At 41.5% G+C, this 10,961-nt stretch overlaps 1 protein-coding gene across 1 annotated transcript in view; it reads left to right on the top strand.

Moving 5' to 3' along the window:
• The window catches only part of Ush2a (usherin), an 828,188-nt gene that overhangs the window by 454,667 nt on the left and 362,560 nt on the right, over positions 1-10,961 (top strand). Inside the window, 1 exon segment of the mRNA XM_008834819.2 lies at positions 3,146-3,308. Coding sequence (XP_008833041.1) covers positions 3,146-3,308 — 163 coding nt within the window.

Genomic DNA, 10,961 nt, shown 5'->3' with positions numbered 1-10,961 from the left:
AAGGGGCTGGAGAGATGGCTCGGCAGTTAAGAACACTGACTGTTCCTGCAGAAGACCCAGGTTCAAATCCAGCACCCACATGGCAGCTGGCAACTCCATAACTCCAGTTCCAGGGAATCCAACAGCCTCTTCTGTCCTCCATAGGCTTTGGACAACACAGGTGCACTTATCTACATGCAGGCAATACATGTGTACACATAAAATAAATAAATAAATAAAATATTTTTTTAAAAAAAGAATTATGTCAGAGCTAGGGAGATAACTCAATTAGAAGAGGGCTTACCTTAAAAGCATAGGACCTTTGTCTGATACCCAGAACCCACATAAGTAAAGCCAGACTGGGTGGTGCACACCTTTAATCACAACTCTGGTGGATGTCTGGGACCCCCTGGCCAGAAAGCCTCGCCTACTTAATAAGTTTCAGGCCAGTGACAGATTCTGTCACAATGTAAAGCTGGCTAGTGAGGCACACCACTCCAATATTGTCCTCTGCCCAGTCCACACACATGTGCACCTGGACACACATGGACAAACACACAAAGAATAAGGTTAAAGTTACCCACATATTCCATCAACTTTGAAGTCACATATACATCAGTGATGCCATGCACGTGCTAATTTGCTTACCAAGTTTTAACCAGTGATTAAAAGATAATAATAGGACTGGAGAGATGGCTCAGTAGTTAAGAGCATTGACTTTTCGTGCAGAAGACCTGGGTTTGAATCCCAGCACCCACATAGCAGCTAACAACTGTCCATAACTCCAGTTCCAGGGGATCTGACAGCCTCTTCTGTCCTCTGCAGGGATTGCACAACATGGGTGCACTTACATACATGCAGGCAATACTTGCAAACACATAAAATAAAAATAATATTTTTTAAAAGCTAATAACAACTGTGAAATCCTTCGGACTCTCTCACCAGCTGAGTCTTTCTCTTGTCAGTTGATCCTTGTACCCAGTTAGCCATTGGACTCTTTCTGACCCTGGCTCGATTTAGGATTCCTTCTCATTTTAGAGTCCTTGTCTTGAAGCAGTTCATCTTCAGTTGTTTTCTGTCTAGGTGGGTTAATGTCATATCTGTTTCTTGTGTGGTTATTCCATGGGCAGGGGGCTCATTAGGGTGCATGCATTTATTGATGTCATGATGATGTCCACACAAAATGCAACCTCACTCTACAGGGGATCAGAGTCAGTTTATTTTGATCTGTGTGTGAATGACCGTGACCCAGGAACGTGGATTCAGGTTGCCCTGGGTAACATGTTCCAATATAGAAAGGGTGACGTGAATATTTTGCAGTCACATAACCAAAGAAAGCCATAAATCTATGCATTCGCCAAATGCATTGGTGGGAAGATCAAGAAGGAAGACGACAGGAAAGCTAGTGCAGGAGGGGCATCTGCTGCAGGCCGCAGATGCTGAGGGAATTCTAAGCTTTTGGATTGGTGGAAGGTAGCGGTCTGTTAAATGAATACGTTGAAAGGTTTCATCTGATATCACAAGGACAAGTCAAATGCAGACATGGATCATAAATGGGTATTAAGGGTAAAAAGGGTAGCCCAAGATAATTTTGGTTCTGGCTCTGCAACATTCCAACACTCCGCAACCACAAGAAATGTGGATCAGTATGCTGCATACCTTTCATTGTCAACTTGACACACCTGCGTAGGGGGAGCCTCAATTGGGGAATTGCCTCCATTGGACTGGCCTGTGGCCATGTCTGTGGGGCATTTTATTGATTGTTGAGTGATGTGGGAGGCCCAGCCTACTGTGGGTGGTGCCATGCCTGGGCAGGAGGTCCTATGTTGTATAAAAAAGCAGGCTGAGTATTAGCCAGGAGAGCGAGTCAATAATCAATGTTCTTCCACGGCCTGTGCTCCAGCTCCTGCCTCCAGGTTCCTGCCCTGAGTTCCTACCTTGGGCTCCCTCAGTGAACTGTGACCAGGGAGATGTGAGTTAAGCAAACCCTTTCCTCTCCAAGTCAGTGTTGGTCAGAGTGTTTTGTCACAGTAATTGAAGGCAAACTAGAACAATTAGTCAATATGGAATCTTTATTGTAGGTGTTGCGTTTTTCAAGGAATTTAACTGCCTCCAGGTTCCTGCCCTGAGTTCCTACCTCGGGCTCCCTCAGTGAACTGTGACCAGGGAGATGTGAGTTAAGCAAACCCTTTCCTCTCCAAGTCAGTGTTGGTCAGAGTGTTTTGTCACAGTAATTGAAGGCAAACTACAACAATTAGTCAATATGGAATCTTTAATGTAGGTGTTGCGTTTTTCAAGGAATTTATTTGTATAATACTACCTCTGCAAACCTAAGAGCAACACAGCTCACACAACAGATTGTGTGTCTCTGTCTGTATGTGTATGGGTCTCTGTGTGTACTTTTGTATGTATTTGTGTGTGTCCGTGTGTCTATGTCTGTGTATTACCTCTGCAAACCTAAGAGCAACACAGCTCACACAACAGATTGTGTGTCTGTGTCTATATGTGTATGGGTCTCTGTGTGTACTTTTGTATGTATTTGTGTGTGTCCATGTGTGCATGTCTGTGTGTTTGTGCTTATCTCTGTATCTGTATGTGTCTGTGTATGCCTGTGTGTGACTCTGTATATTTGTGCGTGTGTGTGTGTGTGTGAGAGAGAGAGAGAGCGAGAGTGAAAGAAAAGAAAGAGAAAGAAAGAAAGAAAGAAAGAACAAAAGAAAGAAAGAAAGAAAGAACGAAAGAACGAAAAAGTTTAGTATAGCTTGTTCACAAAAGCCAAGAGCCTATCACTCCCTTCAGGAACTCCTGAAAGCAGACTATATGTATCTCTTCTTTTATAATCACTTAGAAATAATTTTTAAGCAGTTCTGAAAATAATATGTGGTTATGCACAGCCGTGGGCACAGTCTCGGTGTGAGCTGATCAACATACTCTGGAAATCACAGGCTTCTGTCTTGGTCAGGAGCCCCGATTCTAAGCTTTCACAGCAGGAGGAGGAAACACGAGGTACGCTTTGATCTCCTGACAAAATGAGGCATCCTGACAAGATGCTACTGTCAAAATAGTTTACTTCACAGCAAAAAGAGATTCTTTGAAGAAATATGCTCAAAGCAAAGCATGTACTTATTTTATTTGCAAACAAAAATAAGTCTTTTTATACTCACAGGTGGAAAATCAGACTCTGGAAGCCCCTCCTGAAGGCTCAGTCAATGTGCTTGTCAGAACAGAGGGATCCCGGGGGGCCTACATGAAGTGGGAGGCACCTCTTCACCCTAATAGGCGCTTAACCTACTCAGTTGCTTTTACTGGGAATTTCTATGCCGAGCAAGGTAATTCGTCTGCCAATTTTATATCTTCGATAGCATTAGAAATGATTTATTTGTTCTTGAAATTTTTCTTTTAGATTCAGATATTGATTTTGTACTTTTCTTAAAATTATGTAATCCAGTAGATGAACTGGACTTACTGTCCCTGGTGTATGGTGCCCAGAGCTACAATAGCCAAAGCTGATGGGTGGGCCCAGTACCCCATGTCAGCACCTTGCAGATGGCTCTGATGCTCACATTCAAGTCAGAGAGAGAACTCGACACACAGGATCGCCTTTATCCATGGTGTTGTTCCTGGCATTTTAGCTGCTGTGGTCAAATAGTACATTAATATTAAATGCAAACTTCTAGAAAGCAAAGATGACATCCACAGTTTCTATCCTAGTATATTCTTATAATTGATCAATTCAATTATTATTTATTGCCAGGCTCTGACTTTATAACTGACAAATTAAACGTAATAGAGAACACACCTAGGTTTTGGTGCAGTCTGTGGTTTCAGCCATCCCTTGGGATGCAGAAGCAGATCTCCAGCCGAGAAACAGTAACTGATGGATGTCGTTTACTTGCCGAAAATGGATTCAAACCTGAAATACACCTCATGCAAAGATTTGAGCTTTAATTTCGCTCTTCATCTCAAATAAGCCATTTCTCATGGCCACTTGAATAATTCTTAAGTAAATTGGTAGTTTTAGTGTGGTTTCTATCAAATTGAACATGGATTAGACTATTTGGGGTTCCTTGAAAATACAGTTAGCGTCTGTGTCAACATGATTCTTACTGTAGGCGAAGCTTGCTTCAGGGATGTGCTTGCCAAAAAATTTGAATTCTCACTTTAGTAATGGCTTCCTTTTATTTTTTTTCCCAGAGGTCATGCTGCTTTTATACAGGAGGTTTTCAGTATTTGTTAGTAAACTAGTAGCAAACAACAGTGTATCATGGACAGTCACATGTGCTAATTAAAAAAAAATGATCTTCAGATTAAAATAATTTATTTGCTTCTGTGTTATCTCTACATGTAAGACTTAATAGCATTCCCAAAAGTGTAAAAACAGGTGAAAGGAAAGAAAAGCAGACCTTTTGTTGAGGATGACGTCCTTAAACTTGGGTAGGGCGCAGGTAAATGCACAGTGAATAGATTGGGAGTCAGAGGCTGACCTGATCCTCTCAAAGAATGGTGTGTCCCTTTTTTATGCAATCAGAGCTTTGATGTATTCTGCTGTGAAGTACTTGTAAGATTATCAGGTGAAGGAGTGATGATCGATTTAGAAAAAGAAGCAACATTTAGGCCAGACCCATGACAGCCCAGCTCTTTCCACACGGGCAGCTGGGTGAGTAATGTAACAGCCATATTCCCCCTTGTGTTTAATCTTGCATTGTTTTTGCAGAGAAAATTTCTGCTTGCCTTCTAAGTCCTGTCATCTTTGGTTGTCATCCCGTCTCTCAAACCATCAAAATGGTATTAAATGTTGCAAAGCTGCGCAGCAAGAGAACTTTCAAAAGTCAGAACCCATTTGCTGAGCAGCCCTTGTAGAAAATGTATTCTGTCCTCGGCAGGATTTTCCTTCAGTTCTTTCCACTGAGAAGTTTACTGATTTCTCCCAGTGGAATCTGCTGGAATTTATCGGTTCATGGTTGGCAGTCACAGATTAAGGTAAATGTCGATCCGTAATGACCCTCTGCATGTTAGTACTGCAGTAAAGCTGGGCTTTTATGTCAAAGATGTCGGAGAGGGAGCTATTACACATGACAGGGGTGATCAAGGGACTCCAGACCAAGGCAAGCATTATTAAATATTGACTAGTTCTGTGATTTATGTAGAGCTGGAGGAAAAAAGTGACTTTTTAACCATTATATATTCTTCAGCAACGAAAACCAGCCATTTATCTCCCGCTGGCAATGAAGAGTTCTGCATATTTTAGTGGAGGGAAAACCTGGTCTTATAAATGAGATGAACTCCTTCGTGATAACATTTCAGTTTGTTAATTGCCAAAAGCAAAACAGACAAATTGGAAGCAATTACAAGATTTGACTTAGTTCTGTGGTGTGCGTTCGACTCTGGGGTCACAGGGGGCAAGGTGGGAAGCAGGGGGGAACATCTTGTAATGGGTGCTGGGAACCTCCTCTCATTGGCTCTTGTCACTAGAAGGCTAGTCTCCAATGTTCAGTACAAAGATTTCGACATCTTGTCCTGTCGCCCATCAGCAGCTGGGTGACATCTGCACTGAGCATTCTGCATGGCTCTTCAAGAGAGGACTGAAGCGCTAATTCATCAAAGGTGTTCAAGATATCATCAGCTAGACAGATTTATACAAAGCTTATTGAATTGTAGAATGGCTACTTGGTCAGTTCCTTGACATAAAGAACAACTATACTTCATCTACCTGTGATGGCTGCTAAATAGGATAGAACTTGCAACATGAGAGGAACAAACCAGACTTCACAAGTGCCTGTAGCTGGGATCCTGACTCCCAAGCCGGGATGCCCAGCTCTCTCTAGAGACACCCACCCACAAGTCTGTTCAGCATGTCAACTCAGATCCTCAACAAAAAATTTTACCAAGTCAACATCAGGTTTCATAACGAGTGAGGCAACATCCATATCAAAGTAAGATTTTTTTCGTAAAAATCATCTGCTTTTGATCAGATGTTATTTTTCTTTGAATCAGAATTTAAAAGACAAACATAAGCAGCTAAAATTCCTAACCAGTTCTGAAGACTCAAAGAAAAATGTATCACTTTCTTATATCATTTTATAAATATATATATATATATATACACAAAAGACATGTATTTCTCCCATTAAATATTTATATTCCTCTTCCCCCACAAAACCTCTTATACAAATAACGCAAAATTGTGTGCATGATTCTGCCCCATTTTTTTTGTCTAACTCAATAATTTCAGAGACGTAACGTGAACGTCTCCCTCATTGCTCACACCTTCACCACGTTCACTTGAGGAGCTTGTATCCTTATTAGTCTAACCAGTTCCCTATTCATCGATATTTGTCTGGAATCTTTTGCTGCAAAGAGCACCTCAGTGAACAAACACACAGGCATGCATTTTACATTTTTCAGGTACATTCATGAGATAAATTCGGAAATGTTATTTGTAAGTTTATAAGGTATTGACACATTTCACTTCAGAGAAGCTGTGCAGTTTAGGAACTGTTTATGAGCACCAGGCTATCTGTCAAGAGCATGTTATCAGACAGAGCTTTCCTGACTTGGTGTGCTAAAGACAGCACCCTGTGCCATCCTGGACACACATTTCTCTTCTCCCTAGTTGGAACATATTTTCATGTGTAAAGCATTTGAATATGAACATACGTTTCTTCTGTGAATTCCTCATTTATATTTTTTCTCCTGATTTTACTGAGCTGCAGGAGTTCCTTAGATAGTAGGAAAATCTGTCCTATGGGTCACAAATGCCTCTGTTGTTTTGTCTAATACTTCAATGCATTCTTTTAAAAACATTTATGTTTGATCTACATGGAATCTGTATTGATAGAAAATGTACAGTGCATGGATCAAACACCAAGCATCAAAGTAATTTATTAAATGACCCACCTTGTTCCATGCTGGTTTAAAAGCCCTTACTGTCCACCTTACCTACAGGCATGTGTGGACAGAGCTGAACCTTTATCTACGTTACCACAGCACTTTCATTATTCAAGCCTGTTTATCTGGACTTTCTCATCATTTATTTTGTGGACTTTTTTTCTTTATTCCCCTTCAATGTTTATAAAATTCTAATTCTCTACATAGCTTGTGTTGCTGTTCTTGATAATGGTAGCACTGAATGTATAGGTAATAGAATTAATATCTTCATGGTGTTACGTTTTTGAATCAGTATGATCACATTTTGTATTGGGTCTCCACCTCTCCAACTTTCTTCTCATAGACCTGCACGTTTCCATTGTTTGTTCTTCAGTATTTTATAACAACATGTGGTGTTATATAACTGTAAATTGTAAAATGTGCATTTAGATGTTCATGTCAATAAATAACACTAAAAATCTACTTTTAAGAAATGACACAGACTTCACTCTCAGATCAATGTCTCAGAAAACTGCACCTGCAAGTGCTTACAGCTATTAATGGCCATTCACCTGTACACATACCTGCAGTTTTGTTGCTAGCATTCGGTATCACTGTCCCTGAAGCACAGGAATTTTGCCAGGTAGAAAGAACCTGACTAGTTGGACTGGCAACTAGTTTTTAGCTAGGTCTCTAAAACAGCACCAAAGTTCAGACCCAGAGGAGCCCTGTACACTGGGGAGATGAGGTGGGTTCACCACACAGGCCACTGTCAGGCATGTAAGGTAAGAAAAACCCAGGTGCTGGAAATAACAACCTGGGCAGAGCTAATCCGGGAAAGACTTGGGGGAAAGCTGGCCCTTCTGCCTTGTTTTAATTATAGATTGCAGTAGCCTAACTCTGGAAGCACAGAGAATGACAGACAAGCACACATACAAAGGGCAAAATTCAATAGTTCACCCAAACCACACTGAAAGGTGATAGACTACATTTCCCGCCATTTGCCATGTCTACCATAGTAAGAATTAGTGCTTAGTTCTGTGGGATAGCACCTGCCCTGTCTCATCCATCCAAGTACAAGAGACATATGATGTAGATTCATTTTCCTAGGGTATGCAGGTGCCGTCTATTGACCTAAAAGTAGTGCTTTTCCCTGTGGTTCTCAGGAATACATCAGTCACTTTGCTTAGGCGAACTGTCAATTCCCAGTGATCAGCAGACAAAACCTTCAGTATTTATTTATCTTCATATATATTTGTTAACAATTTTAATTATATGTAACAGGTTTGTAATAGTTGCATACATATTTAATTTGTGATTTTTAAAATAAATTTGTAATTTAATAAAAACTGCAATAAATTCCAACATACTACTAGAAACCTGTTTCACATGAAACTGGTTTCGAAATTATAAATACTATTTATAGAACTAGGTATGTGGAAATAATCTGTGCTGAGAATTTTGGTTTTCATAATCAGAATTATAAAGTTGCAAAAATATTTTCAACTAAATATGTAATAAAACTGCCAATTGTTAAGTAGGAAAATCAAAAATAACTTTATGAAGAGGAAAAGAAAATGCTCCAAGTGCCTACGTATTTCCTCCTAACACCAGCCCTGTGCTGCACCAGGCCGCCCTCAGTCTCCCTGGAGATCCTATTTTTAGTAGACAATACCCCGTCTTGGCACACGCACCCTGCTCTTTTCCTCAGCAGTGATTGTGAAGGGCTCTCCGAACTGTCTAACTCTTCATTATCCGTCCTTTCGGATGAATTGGGAAGTGGTCCTCGGTGCGTGCTGACCTGACAGCTTGTTTTGTGTCTGAGTGTACTAATTGCTAGGTCCTCTGTGCACCGTTACTGTTCACCAGCTCTGAAAAGCAGAATTGCAGCTCAGTTTTCATCTCCAAATGCCCCTCTCTTCTACTTCCCGATTTTGTGTTGTGGCATGGACAGAAGGCATTTGAGAAAGAGAAATGTGGATTATTGAGAAAAGAAAAATAAAGACAAATGCAAATGATCATTAGACATCTCAAAGTAAAATGCTCTAAATTCCCACTGGGATAATCATGATTTTACAGATTTCTAGAAATTCTTCCTCCTATTCCTAAAGAATAGGAAGAAAAATAGACAGGAACAACATACCAATTTTAGGTGATAGCTTCCCCCTCCGGGGATACTTTGGATCTTTTAAAGGGAGGGTGGAAGGTACCAATAGGACAGGACAGGAAAGGGAAAGGAAAGAACGAGTCATGAAGTGAGCACTGATCATGTGCTTTTCTTACACATAAGAACTAGTGGCCTTTACATAAAGAGAGAAAAGAGTAACTTTTAAAGACTTTTAAGACAAGTGGAAATTTGAGAAGATTATATATTATCTCTGGATGGTTACTTTTAGTAATATCTTATAATCTCATTTTTCCATTTTTATGAACTGGATTTTTTTCATTTTCTACAATAGATACATCTTAAAAATGCCTTCTGTGCCTTGAATGATGCTAAATGTTCTTTGTTTCTCAAAATTTGCCTGCGGTTCTTCCTCCAAATGTTGCTAATTGAAAACTAAAAGAAAATGCTCCCAAACAAGGCATCTGGACAGGACTGGTCAGAGGGTAGGAGGGAAGACTGGGATGGGGGTGCTGAGGACTGGGAGGGTCTGTCTCTGAGGTGGTGATGCGGCGGTATGGGCCACGAGGCTGTGGTTGCTTTCAGACCGAGCAGGACTTGCCAGGGTAGCTGACAGAACAGAGGACCATAAATGTGCCGCCCCTGGAGTCAAATTTTTCCTTCTTTGGTAGTTGGTGCCGGCGTCTCATTCCAGCTCCGCTAACAAGTGCTGGCTCTTTGGAACACATCTTCATGAGAAACAAAAGAAAGTTAAGGGGCAGGTGCTGTATCGAGAGTATCACTCCCGCAACAATGACAGAACTACAGAGTTGACACTCCCCTCAGATCCCCTTGCCCCTCCAAACCCGGTTCCTCTGCCCACAAGTTGCCAGTCACCAGGATCAGCGTCTGACTATTCAAACGCTGGAACTCTCAAAGAATTGTTTAAAACCCCCAAAATGCATTGCATCTCTCTCAAGGTTACCTAGAGGAATTCAGGGACTTTTGCACGCAATCTCATCTCTGTACCTTTCCTCCCTGAATAAACTGTGTTTTATCAAAATTACAAGGAGAAGGGGACACAAGGAAGCATTGGGGTAGGAGGAGTTAAGAAAATGATGATCCCTGCACACCCCTTCGAGTTGCGAGGACTCTGCAGGGAAAGGGACAGCTTTGTTTTACTGTCCCGAGGGCCTTTTTCCTAGTGTGGAGGGAGATGTGTACTCTCCGAGCCTGGCAAGCCATGCGGTGTATCTGACACGCTGCCCCTGGGGAAGGCCGCCGGTGGGGGAATTGTTCTGGTGATGCAGGACAGCTTGTAACTCGGAATCCCGTTGGAGAACTTTGTAGTTGCTTGTCAGTGAGTAGGAAGATAAAAGAGGCAGCTTCTTTTCAAGCGATTTGAATTCATTTCCTCATAATGAGTTAGAGGGTCAGGCAGCAGGACTGAGCTCGCCAGAGATGCTGTGAAGTGAATTTCCAGGGTGGAAGGAAAGAGGCTGAGACAAGGGAGCCCAGGGTCTGCCTGGATGCTGCCGCCGCTGCTGCGGGTTAACCCGGCTCCTTCTTTAGACCCTTATCTCGATTTCATGGTCCATACTTTTAGAATGGACTGTCGAAGAATGTACAACTCTATCCCAGTTTTAGAAATAAAAATCCAATGTAAGAACAGCAACACCGGGGAAAAGTGTCAGACAGCTGTGATAGCCTCACACAAACTCTCATCACAGACTGACACTGTAAAGATGCTGGGGTAGCTCCACCCTGCTGAGAGTGCTTTTGTCTGTACAGTTCGTAACAGAAACCGCCTGTCATAGTAGGGAACTCTTTTGCTTATAGAAAACATCCCTTTCTTAACAGAGATAGAGAAGAAACTGCCTTACAGGGAACTCTTGCTCATAGAAAACATCCCTGGACTTTCTCCTTGACCATTTCGGGTGTTTTTAAATCAAGAAACATTAAGAATCTTGATTATAGATTCACAGCTCGTATTAACTTGGGAAGCAAATGT

This window comes from Nannospalax galili, unplaced genomic scaffold, assembly GCF_000622305.1.
Source record: "Nannospalax galili isolate Female #2095 unplaced genomic scaffold, S.galili_v1.0 scaffold657, whole genome shotgun sequence".
Classification (NCBI taxonomy): domain Eukaryota; kingdom Metazoa; phylum Chordata; class Mammalia; order Rodentia; family Spalacidae; genus Nannospalax; species Nannospalax galili.
This window is presented reverse-complemented; position numbering and strand designations above follow the sequence as displayed.